The 27,788-nt window shown below is 33.5% G+C and overlaps 2 protein-coding genes across 3 annotated transcripts; one reads left to right on the top strand and one right to left on the bottom strand.

Annotated features, from left to right (window-relative positions):
• Nucleotides 1-296: 296 nt before the first annotated feature.
• LOC139889059 (uncharacterized) lies at nt 297-1,229 on the top strand. Its single transcript, XM_071872034.1, has one exon. The coding sequence runs from the start codon at nt 297-299 to the stop codon at nt 1,227-1,229; it is 933 nt and encodes a 310-aa protein (XP_071728135.1).
• An 18,007-nt stretch (nt 1,230-19,236) lies between these two features.
• LOC139864919 (serine/threonine protein phosphatase 2A 57 kDa regulatory subunit B' beta isoform) lies at nt 19,237-23,714 on the bottom strand. 2 transcript variants are annotated; one of them, XM_071853489.1, is made up of 3 exons: nt 23,467-23,714; nt 22,128-23,259; nt 19,237-19,851 (listed from the first exon to the last, which is right to left on the bottom strand). In XM_071853489.1, exons 2-3 carry the CDS (start codon nt 23,253-23,255, stop codon nt 19,549-19,551), a joined length of 1,431 nt encoding a protein of 476 aa, XP_071709590.1. In that variant the 5' UTR covers nt 23,256-23,259; nt 23,467-23,714; the 3' UTR covers nt 19,237-19,548. The 2 variants fall into 2 exon arrangements, with proteins under 2 accessions (XP_071709590.1, XP_071709595.1); XM_071853494.1 differs by lacking the exon at nt 19,237-19,851 and adding an exon at nt 20,765-20,797.
• Between the last annotated feature and the right edge of the window lie 4,074 nt (nt 23,715-27,788).

The raw sequence follows: 27,788 nt of genomic DNA, 5'->3' as shown, positions 1-27,788 counted from the left end.
AATGCCGTAAGTTTTTCTGGGGCGGGTCGGGTGATGATGATAAACTATCATGGGTTAAATGGGACCTTGTTCTTCGTTCTTATCGGTAGGGTGGGTTAAATATTGGATCACTGAAAATTAAAAATTGGGCATTCTTGGGTAAATGGTGGTGTCATTTCAGGGTCGAAAACGACACCCTTTGGGTGAAAGTAATCAAAAGCATCTACGGGAGGGATGGGGGGTTGGGATTTTTAAACACTAACTCTTGGATAAGTCATTCTACAGTGTGGTCAAACATCATCAAGGTTGGCGTCGAGATGGGCAAACAGAACTTCAACTTGGAATCACTATTCGAGAGGCAGCTTGGGGACAGACATGATGTGCTTTTTTGGGAAGACTTGTGGGTTGGTGAAACACAATTAAAATTTCTTTTTCCATGCTTATTTAGATTGGAAACTGTGAAGGAAGCCTCAATAAAGGATCGGGTAGAATTCTCGAATAGCACATGGTCTTACACATGGTGCTGGACGAGGAACTTAACAGGTAGATTACATGGCGAATTAATCCAACTAAAGGAGCTGGTCGAATATGAAGCAAAAATAGGTTACGGAGAGTGTTCGTGGAAGTGCAAAACAGGTGCAGGTAATGAATACAAATCAAAGTTTGTCACCGAAAAAATCAATGAGTTAACGACACAAAACGACAACTCAAGAAAGGCAACTCTACGAAACAATCTTCTCCCTCAAAAAATTAGGATTTTCATTTGGAGAACTATGAGAAAGAGGATACCGACAAGAGTTGAGTTGGACAAAAGGGGCGTAGATCTTGATACAATGTTATGCCCTATGTGTAACGATACAATCGAGACGGTGGAGCATGCTATCTTGGAGTGCAAATTCGCAAAGGAGATTTGGGAAGGCATATTCAAATGGTGGGGAACAAATGCACCTTCAAACTTAAACATCGAATCATCATTCAAGGGCAACGGAATTGGTGGGATCTCGGGACAAAATAAAAATGTATGGCAAGCTATCGAGTGGGTGACGGGATACTTTATTTGGAAGAATAGAAACAATAAGGTATTCGGGAAAGATGCATGGGGAACATCCAAGATCATCAATGAGATTCAAATTAAAACACATGAGTGGATCAACAATCGATCGGGAAAAATATACTTAGAGTGGCATCAATGGCTACTTCAACCAAGTAGCATGAATTTTCCAAACATCAATAATCACGATCCTGGTTGAACTAGTTGTCGAGTTGTAAAGTCGAGTCAAAAAATAAATAGTGTTAGACTAATCATATTGAAGTCTATGTACATAGTGCTAGACTATACTTGTAAATACACTTATATTTAATATACAGCAGCTTTTCAAAAAAAAAATATTGATTGTTTATTTAGGTACGTTCTTATCAAAACTCACTGCCACCACATAAATTAATTCCTTTTTCTTCACAATTCATAGTCTTTATAATAATTGATAATCAATTAAATAATGGCATCGAACAATGGGAATGACGGAATTTTTGGTGTAGATCCACGATGGGGTTACTGGTGGCCTTTACCTTTTTGGACTTCGCAACAGGTCAATGTAATGAATAATCATATGGGCTCAATTCAGAAAAAATAGGCCCATTACAAGAAATTCTAATCAGCAGCAGTATTATTTTAGGCCAACGCATAATCAGTTTAATCAGCCCAATAACATTGGGTTTCTTGGGCTTGGTCCAAACGTTCCTCCTTATTCGTATGCTACTGGGAGTTCATCGGGTATGTTTGGTGGTGGTGAGTGGTACATGGACACCGGAGCCACTGCTCACCTAGCCTTAGATTCAGCTAAACTCGATACTCTTTTTAATAAGAGCATTGTTTCATCGGTTATTGTCGGAGACGGTTTCACCATACCTGTATTAAACTCTGGAAACGCCACCCTTCCTAACCCTTACCGACCTCTACACCTACATAATATCCTTGTTACACCCAACATTGTGAAAAACCTAATTTCAGTCAAACAATTTAATAAAGATAACAAATCCACTATTGAATTTGACGAATTTGGTTTCTCTGTAAAGGATGCTCGGACCAGACATACTCTCCTTCGATGTGATAGTGATGGTGACCTTTACCCTGTCACCTCATCTAACCTATCCAATATTGCTTTACTATCATCGAGTCAACCTCTTTGGTACAATCTCTTGGGACACCCGGACGATCATATCTTATGTACTTTAGTTTCCCGTGGTTTCCTTAATTGTAACAAACCTCTGGTTAAAACTTTATGTCATGCTTGTCAGTTAGGAAAACATGTTAAATTACCGTTCTCTCGTCCTACATCCGTTGTTTCTAAACCCTTTGAAATAATACATTCCGATCTAAGGACATCTCCCATTATTAGTGTAGGTGGTTTTAAATATTACATGTTATTATTAGACCACTTTACACATTTTTTGTGGATATACCCTCTTCGCAAGAAATTGAACGCCTTTTCCAAATTCCTAAACTTTCATGCATATGTTAAAAATCAATTCAATACCACAATCAAAGCTTTCCAATGTGACAACGGGGGTGAATATGATAACGCCTCCTTCCATGATCTCTTTGCTACCTATGGCATTGAGTTTCGTTTCTCATGTCCGCATACCTCTCAACAAAATAGTATGGCGGAACGGATTATCCGCACTATTAATAATAGTATTCGCTCTCTTCTCTTTCATGCTCGCCTCCCACCTGAATACTGGGTTGAGGCACTTCACATGGCCACACACCTACTAAACATTCTTCCATCTAGTTCTATCTCAAATGATATATCATTTACTAAACTTTTTAACAAAAACCCTAAATTTTCTCATCTCCGTGTCTTCGGATGCTTATGTTACCCACATCTTCCAACACCTCACAAACTCGCTAAACGTTCCAGCCCCTGCATCTTTCTTGGCTACCCATCCAATCATCGTGGGTACCGTTGTCTTGATCTTGAAACCAAAAAGATTATCATCTCACATCATGTCATATTCGATGAGACTATATTTCCATTTGGATCCATGCAACCAAACTCCTCTCCCTCTTATTCCTTCCTTGACATACTTGGTGATTTCCAACCTCATCCACACCATCACCAATCTAACCCTCCGAGTACACCTACTCCGAGCACTCTTACTCCAAGCACTACTTCCACCACTCCCACTTCCGCACATTCTAATTCACCCACATCTCCAGCTCATTCGGTCTCTGTCGAAACCCCCACCCCTCCTACTCCGAATGGTCCGGTCATCCCTCCCACCACCACTCAAAACCATCATCCTATGCTCACCCGTGCCAAAACTGGAATATCTAAACCCATCTCTCGCCTAAACTTACATATTAACACACCACCTGACATTCCCAAATCACATATCCAAGCCCTCACTGACCCTAACTGGAAACATGCAATGGTCGATGAATATAATGCTTTAATTAAAAATGGTACTTGGGTTTTGGTTCCGAAACCTACTGGTGTTAATATTATGAGATCTATGTGGTTGTTTAAACATAAGTTACACTCTGATGGCACTTTAGACAGGTACAAAGCACGTTTGGTGGCTAACGGCAAAAGCCAGCGACCTGGTATTGATTGTGGTAAGACTTTTAGTCCGGTGGTAAAACCGGAAACTATTCGGGCTGTACTTAGCCTATCCGTTTATCGACATTAGCCGATTCATCAGCTTGATGTTAAGAATGCATATGGTGATCTTATAGATACGGTTTACATGCACCAGCCTCCAGGTTTTCAAGATCCGACAAAACCAGGTTATGTATGTCATCTTCGAAAATCATTATATGGGTTGAAGCAGGCTCCTCGTGCTTGGTTTAATCGATTTGCTCAGTATGCTCTTCGTGTTGGTTTTCAACACAGCCGATGTGACTCGTCATTGTTCATTCTCGTCATTGTTCATTCTCGTCATTGTTCATTTACCGACATGGGACTCATATTGCTTATTTGCTTTTATATGTGGATGATATTATTCTCACTGCTTCGTCCAATTCTCTTTTATAGAAGATTATTACCTCACTTGGCAAAGAATTTGCCATGACAGATCTTGGACCACTTAATTATTTTTTGGGGATTTCTGCCACTCGTACTTCGCAGGGCATGTTTCTTTCTCAACGAAAATATGCACTTGATATTTTGGATCGGGCTGATATGTCTAATTGTAAGCCTTGTAGCACTCCTGTTGATACACAACCTAAACTTGGTCCTAATGGGCCTCCAGTTACAGATCCCACTTTATACCGCAGCTTAGCAGGTGCTCTACAGTATTTGACGTTTACCCGACCTGACATTACTTATGCGGTCCAGCAGCTGTGTTTGTTCATGCATGACCCACGTGAACCTCACTTTAGTGCTCTTAAACGTGTGTTGCGTTATGTTCGTGGGACAATTGATAATGGGCTTCAGATTTTCCCATCCTCCAACATGAAACTCGTTGCTTACTCTGATGCAGATTGGGGAGGTTGTCCTGAAACTTGTCGCTCTACATCTGGGTATTGTATATTCCTTGGTGATAATATTTTATCTTGGTCTTCTAAAAGACAGGCAACTGTCTCCCGTTCAAGTACCGAAGCTGAATATCGAGCTGTTGCCAATGCTGTTGCTGAGACATGTTGGATACGTAACTTACTTCTGGAGCTTCACTCACCACTTGTTCAAGCTACTTTGGTTTATTGTGATAATGTGAGTGCGGTTTACCTTTCTACCAATCCAGTCCAGCATCAACGCACAAAACATATTGAGATACACATACATTTCGTGCGTGATAAGGTTGCTACAGGAGACATTCGTGTGCGTCACGTCCCTTCTACTTCTCAGTATGCTGACATATTTACTAAGGGACTGCCTACTCAATTATTTACGGATTTCAAATCCAACTTGAACGTCCGTTCTGTAACTCTCGTTCCAACTGCGGGGGCGTATTAGTGTATATATAGTTATGTACATTTATTGTATATGATTAGCCCATAGCCCACTTTCATTGTATAGCCCGTAGGATTTTAGTCCATGATATTTTCTATATATTGTAGTTAATGAGAATGATTTTTGATTGGAAAACAATCAAACTTTATCCCCAAATAAGATAAGATTTTCACTATCAGATTTTCTGACATTATCCAGATATTTCGTATTTTCAAGATCAGATTTTATGTCTTTAAAAGAGTGCCTTATACCAAACAAGAACAATAATAGATTTCATTCAAACTTAATAATAAGACACACTCAAAATGGAAGATGATTGAGATTTTTTGCAAATACGTCCCAAAACGAACTCTCCGAAATGTTTCCAATCCCTGGTAGTTCATCTTAATCTCAACCTCGAACCATACACCACTTCCGCGACCACTGTCAGTCCTATAATTACAATATTCCAGGACCAGTGGGTATTTTCCAGGCTGATCATAGTCATATAAGCCAGGGTGAATTTAACGAGGGTGAACATCTGAGGTCAAGCCAGGAATATATAAGGCAAGTGATTGAAGAGGCAGCATATGATGATAACTTTGTACAACTTCTGTGGCTTTTTGCGTCATAGTGGGCGTATCCTGATGTTAAAAATAATCAATTGTGTCTTGTTTTTCAATTATACATTAAAGATAAATTATATATAAGGAAGCATATCAATCTGTTTAATTTTATATGTACTTTGTGTCATTTTCTTTGTGTTTTTGAGTGAAAAGGATTCAAATTTAAAAGCAATACCTGGTTATCTCAAAAAAGGCAAAATCGATAAGGTCAATATTAACCTCATACTCAAGTTATATTTGGGGGTTTGCATGATGTATTTGATGCTTGTGATTAATAACCATATCACATAAGTCATAAGAGCTTTTATTCTTTTTGTGCTTGAGAACCGTTTCACGTAGGTCATATGCTCTTTCATCATTTTTGCGATTTTGTATCACCTCACTAAACTTCCGATCATCCCTGAATGATTAAGGGGAGCATCCACCATTGTTAACATTCACCCTATTAGTAGCTGCATTTGGAGGATCTCATTTGTTTTCGTGAACCATTTTTTTTTCCTTCGACCTTATCTCTTGCCATGTAAATCATAAGCATGACCCATCTATTTTGATTTCCCTTAACTTAATTAATAGTTTATCTTCATCATATCGTTAACTTCCCCAAATCTTACAAAAGCAAAGTGTCTCCCATTACTTAATCTCTTCTTAGCCACATATACATCTCTTACCCATTCATATTGCTTGAACATATTCCAAAGTTCCGCCACATTTCATTCCTCCGAAAAGTTGAAAAACATGATAGATTTAATATGTTTTCCGGCTAAACGCGAGTTGTTACCAATCCCATAGTTACCGCTATGAAATTCCCTAGCTCTATTTGTGCCCGTAGATCGTTTCCTTCTCACCTCTCTCCACTCACCGGGTTCTCTCTCTCTCTCTCTCTCTCTCTCTCTCTCTCTCTCTCTCTCTCTCTGAGTATACTTTTTCCCTTTATATTATCTTATTTTGCGTGCAATCTCGCAAAATTAGAAATATGTTTCTAATTGCGACAGACAAAACTTAAAAGACAAATAAATTTAAGCTTTTCTTAATATAATTTTTATATTATTATTATTAATTAATAATATTATTTTATTAATATTACTTTTATGCTTATATTGTTATTATCAATATTGCTTTAGATGCTAAATTTAACATCCATTAACTTAAGTGTTAATTATTCTAATGTGATTATTGTTCAAAAATTTTCTTATTACTTTTAAAATTACAAACTTTATTTTCTTAAATAAAAAATGAAAATTACAATAATTCAAAATTTTAAATTATATTTTATATTTAATATTTCACATCTTCTCTAGAAAATGATCCATTGAGGCACTAGCATCTTAACTAATAAACACCACTTAACTGTTGAGCTTTTCAAGCATAATACATTTATGTGGACTTCATTGCAAAGCTATGTTTTGGTATTCGTCTCCATCGATTCTAGTAACAGGGTCATAACAAGACAAAAGTTAAGGTCTCATGATTTTATATATAATACTTTGAGCTCAAGTTGTTAAAAGCTGGGGTTTCTTGTTTGTAAGTTGGGAGGTTATATCCTCCTTTCCTATCATGTTGATCAGTGGGTTCATATATTTAAGTTATTTGTTTTTTCGCCGAAAGAAAAAAAAGAAAGGATATATATATATATATATATATATATATATATATATATATATATATATATATATATATATATATATATATATATATATATATATATAGTGAAGGGATTCAAAAAGAAGAAAGAACTAGAGAACTCATAGAACCCACATCTGTGTGCTCAATCTGCACACAGATTGAATCAATCCGAACATAAACTGAGCTTAATCTGATTTGCACACAGATTGAGTCAATCTGCACATAGGTTGAGTTTAGTCTATTGAGTTCTCTGACAAGGGAGGATCTACTTTATACCTAGTGGTAGTACGGGCTATCACTGAAATGTGCGATGCAGTGGAATTTCTTTTGCACTTTTAACTAGTGATACCACTAGATAGTGTAATTTTTTTGTGTGACACCATTAAATAATGTAAATTATTTTGAACTTTTAACTAGTGACACCAGTGACTACAATTCCTAGATCCGCCACTGTTCTCTGAGTTCTCTCCTACCTTGATTCTCTCTGGATCCTCATTCTCTCTCTCTCTCTCTCTCTCTCTCTCTATATATATATATATATATATATATATATATATATATATATATATATATATATATATATATATATATATATATAGAGTCATCATCAAGAGGGAAACACTTTTTTTGGGGAAAGTAATTTTTATTTTATTTTATTTGAAATGTTTTTTTAATCATTAAGATCACATTAAAATATGAACATTTAAAAAAGACACTTTGTGAAGAATGTTATTATTTTGGCGGGAAATCGCTCGAAAAAATAAATGATAACATTCATCATGAATAATGTTTCAATTAAAGTTTCTTTGCATCATTTTATTTTCATCTTGTGTGAAGTGTTTTTTTCGAAATTTAGCCCGATTTAGGGTTTAGGGTTTAGGGTTTAGTGTTTTGGGTTTAGTTCCTAAACCGAAAACTCAAAACTCTAAATTCTAAACCGTTCGTTTTAAAAATTCAATCTAAATCCTAATTTCTAAACCCTAAATCCTAATTTCTAAACCCGAAACCATAAGTCTAAACCCTAATAGCTAAACCCTAATTTTTAACCCCCTAATTTCCAACCCCTTAAAAAAAATTCAGAAGCAAAACATTCATTGCAATTAATGTTATCATTTATTTCTTCGAGCGGAATAATAACATTTATGACAAAGAGTATTTTTTAAATATTCATATTTTCATGTGATCTTAATGCTTGAAAAAAAAATTCAAAAAAAAACCAAAAAAAATTACTTCCACACTTCCCCTCAAAAAGTATTTTCCTCTTGATTAAAACATTATATATATATATATATATATATATATATATAAAGGGATCAAATGAGAACCTTTTTTGTGTGAGAACCCCGAGAACTCTAGCAGCCGAACAAAGCAGAAAGTCGAACAAAAAGAAAAAAACACGGACGAACGAAATGGCCCAATTCGAACTTTTTCAGCTGCATGTTCTACATTTTTGTAGAACAGATTGTAGAACATAAAAATTTTCGTTCGACAACAAATTTTTTTTTTGTTCGCCCGCGTGTGTGTTTTTCATGTTTTTGCTAGAATTCGAACGAAAATGCCCAATTCGAACGAATTTTCGTTCTACAATTTTTGTTGAACCAAACAGAAAATGTAGAACATGCATCTAATTTTTTGTTCGACTTTAGTTTTTTTTGTTCACCCGCATTTTTTTTGTTCGAATTTCCTTGTTTTTATTCGCCCGCCAAGTTTTTTGTTCGAATTTCCCTGTTTTTGCTCGCCCGGCACCTTTTTTGCTCGAATTTCAGTGTATTTGGAGTTCTCGGGGTTCTCACAACAATGTAGTTCTCACTCGATCCTCTCCCTATATATATATATATATATATATATATATATATTGTAAGATCCTGAATTTTGTGCATCAGAAAATGTTCCTGAAAGTGTCAGTAAATGTGTGCATCAGAAAGCGCCACTAAAAGTGAACCTAACACTTATGCATTTTCAAAATTTACATCAGAATCAGAATCTGTCAACCTCAGTCCCTGAACTTTTAAATTGAAGCTGGAAACTGAAAAATGAAAGTGAGCTGCATGTATCGCGTTTGGGGCACATGTATCGCGTTTTGGTTCATCGTGGATCGCGATGAAATAGGTTGAAACGCGACGGCTTGGAAATCCCCCACCTGACCACTTTATCGCGTTTGAGTTGGTGTTGTCGCGTCCTGGTTGTCGCGTAACGCGACAGGTCGTCGCGAAACGCGACAAAGTCGCTGAAGTGACATTTTTAACCCGTTTTTAACGGATATTTTGGGGGTATAATGGTCTTTTCACTTGAGAACGGATTGGTAGCCCTAATATCAGTTTTAGATCCACTTTTGGATCATTTTCACATCCACGACTCTCTCATCTTCAAACCCTAGAGAGAGAAAGAGTTTTTAGATAGGGAAAGCTCCAATTGAAGAAGAAGGAGGTTGATTCAGGTTAAGATGCAAGAGTTAAGGTTGTTCACCTCGTTAACGGCTACGTTTTGGTAGTGTTTGGTAAATTCTAACTCCGATTTTCATTATTTTATTTTGATATTCAAATTAGGGTTTGAGCTTGATTTTGTTAGAAAACCTTTAATGGTTGTGAAATGGGTTTGTTGTGGTTAGTAGATGGGTTTTGACCCGTTATTGGTGGGTTAGGGTTTGATGACGATTTTGGTCATGGTTTTGGGTGTAAATCACTAGATTATAAATGTGTTAGTGTACATATGTTCATAAGAACATGTTAGTTGGTCAAAAATGGGTGTTGACTTTGATTTAGTGTCAAACTTAGATTTGAGTCAAGTTTTGGTGAATCAAGTATGTAAATACTTGATTTAAGTGTTAATTGGTGTTTTGGAAATATAATCACTAGCCGTTAGTGATTTTGGGCGTTTTTGGGGCTTATGTCAAAATGGACAAGTTGATTGGGTCAACTTTGGTAATGACACTAATCTTGGATTAAATTAGTGTTAAACACTTTTGTTAAGTGTTAAATGACGTCTTTGAATGAAAGTAATCGTGGGAAGTGATTTTCGGTTAAAATGGTATTTTTAACATAAGTGAAACGTAGACAAAAGCAATATTAGTCAATATTGCACGTGTTGGAGTTTTTCGATGTATTTGGCGTTTGAAATGATTACTACCTAAGTAGCAATTTAATGTTAAGACCTAGGTTTGGTCTAATTGGTGTAAAGTATGATTTAGGTTAAATTGTACTTTGTTGTGGGGTTTGAATTACCACCCGAAGTGGTAATTGATTTGTGTCCATTAGGCGTTAAATGGGCGGGTTTTGGCGAGCAAGGTCTGATCCCTCGGCTAAGGGATGTTTATCTGGGGTTCTCTTGTAGAGAATGTGTATTTATGTGTATATTGTACCTATATGTGTATTATAGGTAAAAGCTTGCTCGGTTGCGTTTGGAGGCGATTTACATACCTGACTTGTGCGGGCATTTCGAGGTGAGTGGAATAATTATATGTGTGCGTATATAATGTATTTATTTGTGTAGCGTGAGGTGTGAAGTGTGAAGTGTCGACGTGTTAAGACACCCATTTCACGTGACGGGTGAAGTGTCGACGTGTTAAGACACCACTCGGGGGTGAAGTGTCGACGTGTTAAGACACCACACCGGGAAGTATGACGGGTGAAGTGTCGACGTGTTAAGACACCACTCGGGAGTGAAGTATCGACGTGTTAAGATGCCACTCCAAGAACTATCACGGGTGAAGCGTCGACGTGTTAAGACGCCACCCGGGGTAAAGTATCGACGTGTTAAGATGCCACCCGTGGGGTTAGTGTATGACGTGTTAAGTACTCTAATGGTTGTTATGAACACCGATGGGAAATGCGAGTACCATTCCTTTGTACGATTGGTTAACCATGGTTATGTGGTGTAGTGTAGCATATTATATTGTTCGAGTTATATGCTATTGTTTGTGCTAGCTTGCGTATTGGAGATTTAGCGTTATACTTTGCGATGGTATGCTAATTATATTGCTAGCGTGTATGCGGTAATTGTGTATGTGATTGCAAGTAAGTAGATTATATATATATATATATATATATATGTATAATTATTGCATTCACTAAGCTTTATGATTACCCCTCTCGTTGTTTACCTTTTTACAGGTATTGTGATTACGAAGCTAGCTAGTTGTTAGACTAGATGCGTAGGAGCGCTTGGGCTCGATGGGTAGCATTTGGATTTTTGGACGCGGATTGGGGATTTGGTAGTCCCCGGGATTATGCTCTTGGTATCGGGTTGGATTATTGAGTATTAACCCGTACTTTGCGTGATGGGTCATTATTACAAATGCTTTTGTAATCTGTTAATTGTGTACCAAGGGTCGTTATAAGTTGTTAAACGTAATGTCACGATATTATATTTTTGGTTAAAACAGAGTTGGAAATATTGTGTATTAGTGGGACCTAACTTATAAAAAAAAAGTGCTTCGTTTTTGGTAAACGGTTTTGGGGTCGTTACATATATGGGCATGATCAATGGAGAAGTAACCAATCGGGGGGAAGCAAAAAAAAATTCGTTTTTTTTTTTGGAATTTTTTTTTCCGGCATCAAGATCACACGAAAATATGAACATTTAGAAAAGACACTTCATGATGAATGTTATTATTTAGGCGAAAAATCGATCGACAAAAATAACATTCAAGATAATATTGTTAGTGAAGAATGTGAACGTTTTTTTTTCATGTTTTGTGAAATAAAATTTAGCCCGATTTAGAGTTTAGGCTTTAGGGTTTAGGGTTTAGGGTTTAGAGTTTGGTGTTTTGGGTTTATTCCATAAACCCAAAACACCAAACTCTAAACCCTAAACTCTAAAGCGTTCGTGTTAAAAACTCAATCTAAATCCTAAATCGAAACCCTAAATCCTAAATCGAAACCCTAAATCTAAACCCTAAACCCTAAATTTCTAAACCCTAATATCTAAACCCTATAAACCCTAATATCTAAACCCTAATATCTGAACCCTAATGTCTACAACCTCAACATACGCTCGAAAAACACGATAATTGTTATATATTACTTCTTCGGGCGTTTTCCCGCCAAAATAAAAATATTTATCACAAAGTGTCTATATTAAATGTTCATATTTTCATCCAATCTATAATGTTCGTGAATAAAGTTTTTTCAAAAAATGAAAAAAAAAAATTTGCTTCCCCCCGCTTCCCCCCGATTAGTTACTTCCCCCTTGATCCTACCACTATTATATATATATATATATATATATATATATATATATATATATATATATATATATATATATATATATATATATATAACACAATATTTAGTTTTTCTATCTCTCACTTCTCTGTCTCCAAGAATTCAGAAAACAACCTTCAAGCCATATTTTCATCTACTCCGGCCACCGGCTCCGCCGGTGGTCTGACCTCCTTTGTTCATTTTCGTTTTTTATCTTCTTGTCTTTATTTCGTTTCTTCCTCGCGTTGGTACTATTCCGTTTGGGTTTTGTTTTTAACTGCATACTTCTTCCCTCCGATGTCTAGATTCGGCGACTATTGGTACTCTTTCCGGTAGGCTGTGCTTTTTGGGTATCGGGTTGAGTATATGGACGGTTTTGGGGCTGCATCGAGTCCGATTAGGCTGTTTCTTTCTTCTTGTTCAACCGAATTTATTCCGGGATCGTCAGATTTTGTCTTCTTCAACCGGCAGCTCGGTTAGACACCGAATCTGGTGTCTGTTGTCGCTAGCTGTCGTCTCGTGCTCGGTTGATAGGTACTGTTTGGGTTCGTTTGGTTCGAGAACTGGGTCCTTACTTCGTAGCCTTATGTTTTGTGGGTAGTTCCGATTTGTTTGGCTGTTTTGGGTGTATGTCGTGGCCTTTGTGTGTTGGTTGTATGATATGGTGCAACCAGATCAGATCTACTGGTGGTGGGTATGTAAACTGTAGCTTCGTGAATGTAGCCTAGTCGGGGAAAATTGTACCGGTCAGTGGTGTTTCGTGGTTTCAGCACCCCATCTTTTTCGGGTTCGTGAAGGATTCCATCGTGGTTTTTTCCTTGTTAATCGTCTTGACACATTGCACTATCACCACTTGATTTGAAGATATGGTAGGATACTTTGGTTTAGATATTGCCGAGTTTCGTGATTATTGTTCGTGTGCTCCGATCCATTCTTTCTTTTGAGTGTTTGCCCTTACGTGATAAGTATTGTGTTTATGTTTGGTTAACGAGGGATTTGTTTGATGGTCTGATCTTTCGTATATTGCAATTGTCGTGTTAGAATTTGTGTTATTCGGGTCCATTGGAATTTGTACGTCGTTAGAATTCGTGTTTTTAGGAATCGTGATATTGTTATTTGGGTTATGTTTGTCCATTTCGATTCGGGTTATGTCGTCTCGTTGTAATTCCTAGCATCTTGCTAGTGTTTATTAATATAATCTATTGCCTTTCAAATATATATATATATATATATATATATATATATATATATATATACTAGTGTTTATTAATATAATCTATTGCCTTTCAAATATATATATATATATATATATATATATATATATATATATATATATATATATATATATATATATATATATATATATATATATATATATATATATATAGTAGACCAATCTATGGATAAGCACTAAATGGGGTACAAACTGGATAAGAATATGAGCCTCACATTTTGAAATTTCAATTTTATATTAGAAAACGTGGAGGGGTATTTTGGTCATTTTCATAATTTAATTTTCGTATCTCTTTTTTATCGGAATTTGAAAATCCTTCAGTCCTCAATTTTTATAAACCCTAAATAAAAAAGTACTTGCTTACTTACTTTAACAGAATTAGACACAAACACAAACAAATCGGCATTGTTTTTATCGATCACGTTGTCCTAATTGATCTAAGATTCAATCGATCGATTGATTCAACCTTTTATACCTAATTGATTGATCTAAGATTCAATCGATCGATTGATTGATTCATCAATCGGTTAATTTGAATCGAATCGAATCACATAACTGTATGTGAAAATGGTAAATAAAGAAGAATTGGAGTCTGTACAAGAGAATTTAAGCAGCGATTGACGATGATGACGTCATACATCAAATGCAAAGAATAAGATGCTTCATCAATTGTTGGCGATGATTCATGAATGTAGATACTACATAAATGTAGGCATCAAATGGAATCAACTTATTGTATCTTCAAGCAGGTTTTTTGTTTGTTTCTTTTTTGTCTTGTTTATACCAATAATAATTGTTTACTCTATAGCACTAGTAAATACTCAATGAAATTTGTGTCCGCGTAGAATCAAGTATAACACAATTCTTTGTAGCAGTTCATTTTAGCTATAAAAATACTAGTCTTGTATACTGTTAAGGATGATAAATTGACTTAAACGTCAGTTTGTAGGTAGTAGTTTTATTTTCATGTTTTATGTTCTTCTAAGGTGACCATGATTTTCACGTGTCATGTTCATCACTATGCACTAATTCATTTTGTGTACACTAGGAGGATGCACAAAACAGAAGTTTACTAACAAAGGAGATGATGAAGGCTAAGGTAGCTTCTTGTTGACCTTGTTGGTGTTATTCAATATTTAGTTCTCTACTTTAATTTATATGTAGCTTCATCCAAGGTTGTAAAAGTCGTTACTAGTCTGCGAGGACTGCGTAAGAACTAATTGTTCATGTCGGAGACTAGTCGCACATTGACCAACTTTGACCGTATTCGATCAACCTTGACCGAATATATACGGATTTGAACTCATAAATTTAACTTTGACCAACTAAATTGGACTTTTAACACCGAATAGTGGTGAAGTGAGAGGACCTTAACAACCACGGTGTCATCTTTTTCTAGATGTTATATCTTTCCTATAAGTGCATTCGCAAGTCATTATATTTAGAACTTGGTCCTTTGTGTTTGTAATAGCTTAGAATCTTATTGCAGGGAGAATCTTATGTTGAAAAACATTTTGAAAATAAAGTTACATTTGGTACTTTTGGTGATCTATAAGTGTTTATGCTCTAAACTTCTTTTCCAGATTCTAAATAAAGAAAAGATCATGACTCTATTATTGGTTATTTACTCAGATATAAAGTCACTATTGTAGTAAAAGGGTTAAGCAACTTTTGGGGTACAAACGGGTTAAACAAAATCATATTTTTCTTTTTGCTTTTCGTTTATTTTTTTAGAATCATAAATCTGCGTCAAAATGCTCTCCTAATCTATATTTTCATAAGCAAAAAACATTCAAAATCGTTCAAAAATCAGTGATGAATGATAATAATCGTGATGAATGATTAATTTTATCATTAATCAAACGAGTGATAAATGATAAAATTAATCATTCATCACTCGTTTGATGAATGATAAATTAATCATTCATCACGATTTATATCATTCATCACCGATTTTTTAATGATTTTTTTACTTTTTATATTTGTTAGTTTTTCGCTTTCATCTATTTTCATATTAAAAGACCCTAAAAAGATATTTTTTTTATTTTTTTTTAAATATTTGCTTATTTCGTTTATACCCTTTAATGAACTATATGCATAAATAATATCTTTTTTATTATGATTATGATTCTTATTCTAAGATAAACTGACAAAAGAAATATCAACACTTTTTGTAGGCTCCATGTTTTGAAGACGATTTTGAGACAAATTCAGTTATACTAGAAGAGTGTTTGGATATTTAGTTGGAACATCTGACTGAAATTGAAAATGGATTATATCAGATTTTCAAATTGCGCGTTTGAGTTCATGAATCTTATCAATAGCAAGTCACCCGTTTTGGAGACGGTGAGCGTACTCATTGACACTCGGCACCTTTTTGATGAGGATGCAGTTTGTAGTTATAGATCACCAATGTATTTATTCATTTATCATGTTTTTATTCATGGTCGTTGTCTTATTAAGTTTAAAATTAGCATCCATTTTTTGATTTGTTTATTTTATAGAAGATGTAAACATGTATAGATAAAAGTAATGACTTTAATTCAAAAGTGTTGAAATTATGTACATGATTTATATTGATTGTATCTGTTATCCGAGACCATGAAGTTGCAGTACGTCAAGCTTTTTATCAATCATCATTTTTTTTATCATTCATCACGTTCTTTTATCATTCTTCGTTTATCATTCATCAGCTATTTTTATCATTCATCATGTATTTTTATCATTCATCATGTATTTTTATCATTCATCATGTATTTTTTATCATTCATCACGTTCTTTTATCATATTCATTTATCATTCATTTGATATTTTTATCATTCATTTGATATTTTTATCATCCATTTGGTATTTTTATCATTTATCATATATTTTTTTATCATTCATCACGTTATTTTATCATTTTTCGTTTATCATTCATCGGATATTTTTATCATTCATTTGGTATTTTTATCATTCATTAAGTATTTTTATCATTAATCGGACATTTTTATCATTCATCGGGTATTTTTTTATCATTCATCACGTTCTTTTATCATTCTTCGTTTATCATTCATCAGATATTTTATTATTCAACGGGTATTTTTATCATTAATCGGGTATTTTTTATCATTCATCACGTTCTTTTATCATTTTTCGTTTATCATTCATCTGGTATTTTTATCATTCATTTGGTATTTTTATCATCCATCGGGTATTTTTATCATTTATCGGGTATCTTTTTATCATTCATCACGTTCTTTTACCATTACTCGTTTATCATTCATCAGCTATTTTTATCATTCATTAGGTATTTTTATCATTCATCGGGTATTTTTATCATTAATCATTTTCTTTCACACAAAATAGTTTCGGATTGTTGTTAAATTTTTGGCAACTCGAATATTCGAGAACGAATTTCTTGGTCAAAAATCAAAATTACCAAAATGATAACATTCATCAGAAAAATGATAACATTCATATGAAAAACGATAACGTTTCGATGAATATGTACTACTTTTATCATAAGAAAATTAAACAAAACACTAACTATGATCAATATAGTTAGTATTTATAAGAAATGATATCATTCATAACATTTACCATTCATTCTTCTTCGAAAACATTTATCATTCATGACTCTTATAAAAACATGTATCATCTTTGACATTTATAAAAATTCAAAAATAAAATGATAAATACAAGAAAATGTTATCATTCAATCGAAAAATGATTACAGATGGCCAAAATCTTTCAAATAACCTATAGACACCTCCAAAACCTCCATCTCCACGCTTCCGTTCCTCCACAAATCCCACAACTGACTGAGCAATTTCAACATACGAAACCGTCTAGGCCAAGTAGCCCCTGTTTTAAGTTCATTATTTATCTCACCGAAAAATCTAGCTTCCTCCACTTTTTCGCATTATTTTTCTTCTTCCTCCATAAAAACCAAACAACTATACCCCAAACAATCAATACAACCAATGATCCAACTATTAATCCCACCATAAGCCCAAGCATTTTTGAGTCTAGCCCTGCACTTTCATCAATTTGTAATATAGAACTACTGAAAATCCAATATGTGTAAACTAACTTATATCAGACTTCAAAATGTCACTAATCAAAATATTGATTAAAGACATTTTCTAAAGAACTTTTCTAACGACAACCCTAAGGGTTGTCAATAAGAAATTCAGACATGCTTGTTTTACTTGTACATTAGAAATAACTACCCACTTCTTGCAAATAACTACTCTTAACTTGCAAAATGTACAATCATTTTTAACATAATTTAATTCTTATTAACAGCCCTAAGGGCTGTCATTAGAAAAGTTCTTTTCTAAATTTAAAATGTCGTTAACCAAGTCAGTGCATCACTTCTTTTTGAGATCTATAAACTAATTATAACAATATAAGCATTCAACAATGTTATTGTTTTTCTCAACAAACAATAATATCCACCATTAATTCTCAAAACGTATTCACTCGTTCACAATTTGTATTAATTTAATTTATTTAGCAAAACTTAATGCTTAATATATACTCGTGCTTAATCTCAATATGTGATTAGCCTACAATGCAGTTTAGTCAAAACAAGAGTACTCACCAATCCTAGAACCTTTTCTTGTATCCTTTGGTCACCTGTAACAAAAAGACAGAAGACAAAATTAGCCATAGTTTAATTGTATCCCCGTCTCAATAATACATATTGCAACATTCATTGAGATAAAAAAAACACTCGAGCATACAATTTCCTAATGAATAATAATACTAATACTAATAATAATAGTAATAATAATAATAATAAAGGTAACAACAAATTAAAAAGAGAAAACCATGTAAATCGAAGATTCATCAGAAATTGGCCATTGTTATTGAACATTCATCAAAATAGCCATTGTTTGTTGAATTCAGGTGAGAGCGAAGAGCTGAAGAGATTCAGAAAATGAAGAAGATATGAAGAAGAGCTGAAGAAGAGATTCAGACTGTTTTTGATTTGGTTTTGAGAGGAATAAAGTTGAAGAAGAGATTCACCCATAAGAAACCCTAAAACTCGTTCTGTTCATCAGTATCACTCCTTCGGTGTTTTATTTTGTAACTTGTAAATTTACGTTTTTACCCCTCCGTGTTTTTTCTTGTTTAATGACAGTTTGTTGTCCACGTTTGCTTATTTCGTTTGTACCCCTTTTAAGCTTATCCCATATATATATATATATATATATATATATATATATATATATATATATATATATATATATATATATATATATATATATATATATATCTTTTAACTAGACTGAAGTGTAGACCCATTAACCATAGCAAATGATATACATTTGTGATTGTGATTCGTCCCGATTACAAGACTCAAACGTACAATCTCATACTAAAAGTCAAAAGATAGTTCTACTTCTGGTCCAATAACCTTTAATCTAGTAGAAATACTTTTCTCCCAGTTACAGGACATTAACTTTACATTGATCCTCCATTATTTATTTTCTTCCAGTGCATTACGGTAATACGTGCTTCGATAAATGTTTGACATTGATAACGCATTTGAAAACAAATCTAGTTGAACCAATTGTTCATCAACGAACCACAAACATGCCATGTCAAAACCAAACTGTTTGGATCCAATCATCCAACACAACCAGGTATCATGAAGTCTGAATTTGATTGTATAACCAAATATGTACACTAACACACCTAGTGGTAATGTAAAATAGCAAGAATTTTAGTACATAGAATTTTACACACTTCTCTTTTCGACCCACAAATTTTAGCAACAAATACAGACAGACAGAGAAGAAAAAAATAAATAAAAAACCCATAACCCATTTCCCTAAATCCTACCCATCCTGTTATCCAGAAACAAAAAATCGTCTATACCGGTGTCCATGATGTTTAGAATGGTTGTAGGGCAAAAACGAATAACAAAAACTGTAAACCTGAGTAAATAGTCTCTCATCCTATTGGTTCACAACGGCACTATCTGCTAATCTTCGCCAAATTTGTTCACGTTGATCTTGTGCAACTTTAGTAAGTGCCTGTTTCTCTGTATACTGTTTTTGGCAGTCTTCAAATAACTGCATGTCCATTTCCATGAACATTTTTCTAATGTTACTTGTGAGTCCATGAACTGCAGGATTCCAATGAGCCTGAATGTTCATCTCTAAAGCTTCAAATATGATTGGTAAAATCACGGTTCGATTCTGAGCAATCAAGCTAACAATGTGCTCGTTGTTCCACATGAATAGAGCTCGTTCTGCTACCTGTTGAACAACCCGAAATAAACACATTAAGAACGGGCAAATATCGCAAATGACACTGGTTCTCTAGGACTATATATAAATGTGTCAGTTAATGAGAAGTGCTTAATGTGTTCAATTCGTTTATCCAAATCACGCTAATTTACCATCCATTAAGTAAGAAATAGTTAACAATGGGAGATGCAACTTAGACCTCTTCAAGGCTACGCATATAAATAGAGTTATAGCTGCTTTTCAAAAATAATACGGAGTAATAAATAAGTAAATAAATCATCTCTATGAAGTCAGATGAGCAAACTTTATATGATTACCAATAAGGGAAACGAGCTAGGGCTATCAAGCAAGTTAAAAGTCACTAAAAGGTTTCTATATATTGCATTAACCTAACCATCCTAAAACATTATTATTCAATGTAGTTTTTTATTATCATAGTTGATTATCTTCTTTATGCACATAAGAATTGGATTTTAAGCATCAATTTCAAAATTGAAATTCAATTAACCAATCAATATTTAGTATGTAATTTAATACCTAAAAACATAAAAATTTAAAATTAAGTTTTAATATAATATTATTTAAAATTAAAATGTTCAAAATCTTCACCATTAATAATACAAAATTCTTCACCATTAATATAATATACGGAGATGATAAGGTTTGGTACAAAATCTCCACCATTAATATTAATATTAATTATTATTAAAATAAATAATATAATCAACATAAACAAACACTAATTGATATAATATTATAATATACATAATTTAAAATTGTATATTATTTTATTTTTAAAAAGCTATCCACAATTTATGAAATTATATACAAATTCATTGGGCTATTAATACAAATTAATTGGACTGTGTATATACACGGGCTTAGTTAACATACATACCCTGTCATACGTAATAAAATAAGTTGTTGTGAGTCAGCATAACCTACTCCATTTGACCTGTACAATAATGTCCCATTTTGACCAATTAGATCCACCAACTACTGTACTAATTTAGCCCCAGTGATGGCTGGAGTAGTATTATTCCAAACAAATTCAATTGCCACAAATAGATAGATGGTAAAAAAAAAAAAAAAAAAAATACTGATAGCATTCACATATACCATTGACTATAAGCATTGCATCAGCAATGCCCCTATGTCTTATCATCAATCAGTCCAACCATACCATCTCATACATCTAATGTTCTGATATATTCAACTCCAAATTCTTATATAAACTCTCACATAAATTTGACATGCTATAATCTTATGTTCCCTCTACTCTATTCCTGGAACTAACATACTAAATACTAATACAACAACAACAACGTAACCCAATACCACATGAGTGGTGTATGGGGGAGGTGAGATGTAGACAATCCTTCCCCTATCCGAGAATAAAGACAAGTCATTTCTCCACCCAGGGTGAAAACACTCTCAAGAGTAGAGAAAGTCATCCCTCTCTTTATTCGACGGATAAAGAGATTGCTTCCGAGAGGACCTCCGACCTTTAAGTAGGAAAAAGTTTTTTTTTTTTTTAAATAAAAATACTAAAATAAAAATAATAATAGACGCCATGAAAATGGTAGAATCAAATTTCCATGGGTTTGAAATCCTGCCTGAAATTTAATTTAGGCTCTAAGAGTCAGTCAAGTCGCCAATAAATCGACGATTGATGTCGACTCAATAAAGCCGTCATGTTAATTTCATACTCTTTATCAAGGTCGTCATGTTAATTTTTTAGACCCTGTTCAATAATAAAAATAAGACTCTTTTGTAAAGTTTTTCATATATATAAAAATAAGTTCAATAATACTGCAAAAATTGTAACATTTTTAAAATTTTTAAAAATAAATGGACCATAAAGTATATTGTTTGTTTATATTTTTGGGCCCCTTAGACCGTTGGCCCTATGCGATTGCGCACTTTGCACGCCCCAAAATCCGGCCATGCTCTTTATCCATCTTCAACAATCTCATAATCCACCCACTAAATTTCCAGTTCATTTTTTCTTCATGTATCCTACATAATCTAACTCTCACATCACGAAAGATGTTTTCAGCGATTCTAACTGTGACTTTCTAATTAACTAGGGTCAAATAAACTGATATGGTCAATTTTAATGAGCAGGTTAAACAATTGTCAAATAGAAACTGATTGTTGAGATCAATATTGAAATGGATATCTGATTACTGAGACACAATATAATCACTTAAAAACACACATTAAAACACAAGTTGAAACGTGGTGTTAAAAAACTAGAAACTAAATAAATGATGAATTTGAACCTGAAAATGGGGGCTATTAAGACACCGAGCTATTTGTCTGAAAAGAGGAACCATGCACCGTTGAAATTCAACAGCTTGTGTTGCCTCCAACACTTCTTCAAGCTCACTAAGAAAAAGAACCTCCTTTTGACAATTAGTAATGGGCCAATATTTCAACAACCCCCTTATAACAACATCAGACAGTTTATTATCTTTTTCTACAAACTGAATGATACAGTACGAAAGCTGCTGATGATACATAGCAATTGGCTTAGGTTTGTGAAGCGGGATAAGGGCCCGCATAAGAAACAACTTATGTTCCTCCTTCATCGGCAAAGCAAATCCATTAATTATGCTCCCAAGAATTTCCAATAACTCAGCAATACCACTGTTCCTTTCGGTTTCATATATAAACTGATAAAAGATATTGTTAATTGCTTTCCTAATAAACGGACGATGCACCATAAATTTCCCATAAATCCTATGTAAAATAGTTTTCAAATACTCACGTTCACGTGGATCTTCAGTATCAAACATATTTAATAACTTCAACACAAATGAATGGTCAATGTACCTCTTAGCAATCTTAGTATCTGTATCCGTTGACACAACGTATCTTAGCAAAAGCTCGTACACAAGCTGTAAATGTGGCCACGAGGGTTCAAGATACGGCTCGTCTTCTTCAGCCTCAACGCCTACAGACCCTGTGTTTTCATGAGCTCCGGGTGGTAAACACCTAAAAATGTTAGCCGAAATCATTTTAATCATTTCCTCTTGATTACTCTCAGTAATTTTACCCGAACCTGATTGTACATAATCTACAAGCTCCACAAGATTCAGCCTCTTAATCTCCTTCTCTTTAACCGATTTCAACGTATCCGTAAAATCAAACTGGTTGCAACACACCTGACACTTTCTAAGAAACAACTGTTGCCGATCGGGAACCGGAACATCACGAAACATTGGAAGGGCTTCCAATGTCCCTGCGGCGGCAGCCGGAGCAGATACTCCGGCACCGCCGTCGGGAACCGGCGGAGCGCCTCGGGAACCATGGTTGACAACAGCATTAGAAGTGGAAACAGATCCATAAACATCCGTATCTGTTTTTGCAGACTTTTTGGGCCCGCGTTTCATTAATTTATTCAACATATTTCTGAAAGTGCAATAAAACAAAATCAAATCAGTTCAATTTGTATTATTAGCAATCACTAACCCTAATTGAACGGATCACTAAGCAAACTAATTTGAATTAGTGAAAAATCGAACACTATGTAAACCCTGGGTAAGTAGTATAAGTAAAGCCAGTCAAATTGTATTAAATTAACAAAAAAACTGGAAATATGAAAATGGATCTATTTACCGTTATTAGGTTAGTGAAAGCGTTGGTTGAGTGACGACGGTTGACGGCGGACAATTGATGGTGATCAGATTGCTGTAAATCGATGAAATTGAAGTGTAATAAATATAAATAAATTAAAAAAAAATTTATACACCTGATGATCCAGAATAATCAAAGATAATAGATAGATGAATAGATAGTAGTAATAGTTAATAGATCCGGATAAAAATAAATTGTTGGTTAAATGATTGGAAAGTGGTGTTCAAGAAGATGGAGAGAGTGTGGGACAAAGATTTGAGATTTTGAGATAAATTTAATTTTGAGTTTGGGGTTAATGAAAATTAACTACTCTTAGTATTTCGATAAAATAATAAAATAATAAAATTAAAAAATCAAACTACTACGTATAAGATAAGATAAAAAAAAAAAATGATAAAGTACGCAAAAATAAAATAAAAATTTTAAAGACAACCCTTAAAATTATAATAAAATCATAATAATTGTAAAATTGTTTAACTATCATTTGAATATTAATAGCTAGGACTTTTCTAAGACCACTCTCATCCACACGCCCTAGAAGTGTGTCATCGGAGCCGTTTCTCGGAGGACGCCGATGGCAATCGAACCGCCCTCCTCCTCTCTCAAACGCCCTCAAGCACTCCGACCTAGTTCACTCCTTTCCCAAGCATTTTCCATGACATATTCTTGGCCCATTTTTTGATTTTTTTTTTTTTTTACCGTTGCCATTTCATCCAACGGCTATTTTGCCTTTTAATTTTTTTTTATTATTATCTTCACTGTATATACACCTCTATCCCATATCAATCTATATCACATTTTTAAACTCAATATCACTCTCAATATCAAAATATCAACAATCTAGAATGCCTCCAAAATTGGATACTCTAACACAATTTTCGTTAGATGTTGCAAGTTCGATTTTAGTATTGTCGCACTCGATCTACTTCATACGATAGATCAAGAAGAATAATTCGCGGAACAAATCCCAATAGCACCTAGAATACATTTATTAAGAGATCGAGAGGGAACCGGTATTCGTTTTGTAACGACCCAGATTTTTCCGTTAATATATAGAAGATTAATATTTACATAATTAATGTTTCCAACATGTTAAGCAATCAAACTCATTAAGACTTGGTTATTTGAAATGAATTTTATACAAACATTTGGCCACCACGTCTGTCTGACGATTCACGAACGTCATAATACTTAAAAAAAATTATTTAATGACGTATATATAAATATAAATATATACTCATGATTGTTAAATGATATTTAAGTATCTCATTACATATATTAACAATTGGTTATATACATAAAATGAGATTACTAACTTAAAGACTTCAAGACTATATACATATATATAACGATTAACGTTGTAATAACTTCTAAATTAAAATGTATGTATATGTATTGTATTAATATGTATTAATACACTTTTGAAGGACTTAAACATATATACTAACATACTTATACTCAACAAAGATAGCTATACTCATAATCTCATTCAATTCCATCAAGAATTCTATTCGTATTCATTCGGTATTTACACCCGTATCATACCCAGCTTCCATACTTAAATACTATGAGTATATACCAATATGAAATACCAATTATAGCCTCCTTAGCAGCCCTATGAGTCACAAGACAAGGATAAACATGATGGAGACTTGTGGGAACCAACATTTAACTTCTAGTTTGCATTATTATGCTATATTCCAAATTTTGATAAAGTCTCTTAACCATATGCATGAACCACGACTTTTAACACTCTTTTTACTCATTCATATCAGCTATTTAACTTACCTTCACTCTCATAATACTCACACACAAGAACTCCAAGTATTCTCTCCATTTCTTACTCTTTAAACACTCTTTAAACACACATACTTCAAGTACTAGAAAATCTTCATTCACTTTGATCATAAACTAGCTTCAAGAACACTTTGTTAACTCATCTACTCCTCTTTATCAAGGTAAGAATCATATATAAGCTTTGGTTCAATTCATATACTTATAACTATCTTAATTCAATATAGAAATCTTATTCGAACTTTTGTTCATTCTATAATTCTACTCCAAGGATTACAAGCCATCAAGGATATCTTTGATCACAAGATTATCATCTTATTTTATCAGCAACTTTGTTCATTTAATTTGAGGTAGTCACCTTATTCATAATCTTTTTCGATTCATATCCATATAGCTATCTTATTATGAGTTTATAACTTACAACAACAAGAACATAGTTTAGATTAATTCTAAACTTGTTCACAAACAAACTTAATCCTTCTAACTTGACTTTTAAAATACTTCGACACATGTATTATGACAGTATGTCAAGCTAACATAAGGATATAAAACTTGTAAACACGAAGAACACCTTAAAACTGAACATACGCAGTCATAGATCATCGGGGGCTGTTTTGGGTTTAATTTTAAAAACCTATCTTAAACTTTGAATTAAAAGATTTTCTTTGGTGAAAAATCTTATTTTATATGGATATGAAATATATCCAAAATCCATGGTTAAACTCTAAGTGGAAGTATGTTTTTCAAAAGGGTCATCAAGATGTCGTTCTTACGACGGATATGACTATCTTCTCTTATTTGACACCTAATCTGTATTTTCGACTATAAACTTATACTTTTTCTGTTAAGATTAATAATGTTGAGTTCGATACGAAACCATGGCAACTCGAATCACTCAAAACGGATTTGTAACGAAGAAATTATGGGTAAAACAAAATTGGATATTTTTGCTTGTTTTTAGCTACGGTTTTGATTAATAAAAATGGATGCTAACCTTATCCTAGCTAACTTACCTTGTATCCTACATGTATTTATACATGTCTTGTTCCCGAACTTATGGAAATACAATTTATAATAGTCGTAATTAAGTTCTACGACAATATATTATAGTCTTAATAAAGATCGTAAGACACCATATATATATATATATATATATATATATATATATATATATATATATATATATATATATATATATGACTTGATCACCGTGGATCCGTATACAGCGTTTTGACATATCATTTTGATTTCTTCTATATATATTATTGGAACGAACTATAAGACACCATTGGCAGTGATTTCGAGTTAGCTGTGGGTCGAAGTGGATTCCAAAATATTATATACTTTGAGTTGTGATCGAGCCTGAGACATGTATACAATGAGTCGCGGATTGCTTCAGACAATATACATATTATGTGTCTTATTATATTAAGACAATATATTATAGTGTTAGTGAATTCTAACACAATATACGCATTTATATTTATATATATATATATACTGTTGGACTATTGGACTATTGGACTATTGGACTACGAACGTTGGACTACTAACAATGGACAATTAAAATTATCACAAGTATCATAAGTATGGAATATTAATTATATATATATATATATATATATATATATATATATATATATATATATATACCTTGACACAAGAATATTATTATTAGGTTCGTGAATTTGTCAAAAGGCCAAGTCTTATCACCATCTATTCGGAAATCATCACAAGTGAGTTATAGTCCCATTTTTTCTATCTAAATTATTTTAGGATGAGAATACATGCAAATTTATAAATGTTTTACAAAATAAGCACAAGTTCATGAAACTACATTCTACGACTGCTTTGTTATACCGGATATCTGTACTTATTATTATTATGCTTGGTAACCTAAGAATTAGTGAAAAACACTAATTGACGCGAATCCTAAAGGTAGATCTACGGGCACCAACCACCCCCATTTTCGAATAGTGGAAATGCTTTAGTACTTCGAAGGGTTCTTGTCATACATTTGAATAGTGGAATGTATGATGCCAGATATCTTAAGTGCTCTATGTTAAGGTCGGTTACCAGGCGACTCATCGTATGAATGATTTTTGCAGTTGTAATGATCCTGCGCATTTAATTAAATGAAATCTTGTGGCTTATTAAATGTTATGATTATTATATAGAAATTAAACCTATGACTCACCAACATTTTGTTGACGTTTTAAGCATGTTTATTCTCAGGTGAATATTAAAAACGCTTCCGCTGTCGTATGCCAACCCAAGGTCAAGATTTGAAGTTGACATAATTGTTTATATTGTTTAAACTTGCATTCGAAGTATTTGTTGTAATATATTTGATCATATTGTAATGGGTTGTGTAAAAACTTATTTATTTAAGGAGATTGTCTTTGATAGATAATCTAAATTATGTCATTAAGACCTTTATTCAATAATAAAGGTTATGGTTGTTTTTAAAAACGAATGCAAGATTTGAAAAACGTCTCATATAGAGGTCA

This window comes from Rutidosis leptorrhynchoides, chromosome 1 (genome assembly GCF_046630445.1).
Source record: "Rutidosis leptorrhynchoides isolate AG116_Rl617_1_P2 chromosome 1, CSIRO_AGI_Rlap_v1, whole genome shotgun sequence".
NCBI lineage: Eukaryota > Viridiplantae > Streptophyta > Magnoliopsida > Asterales > Asteraceae > Rutidosis > Rutidosis leptorrhynchoides.
Note: the sequence above shows the minus strand (reverse complement) of the source record. Positions and strands in the feature narration are given on the sequence as shown.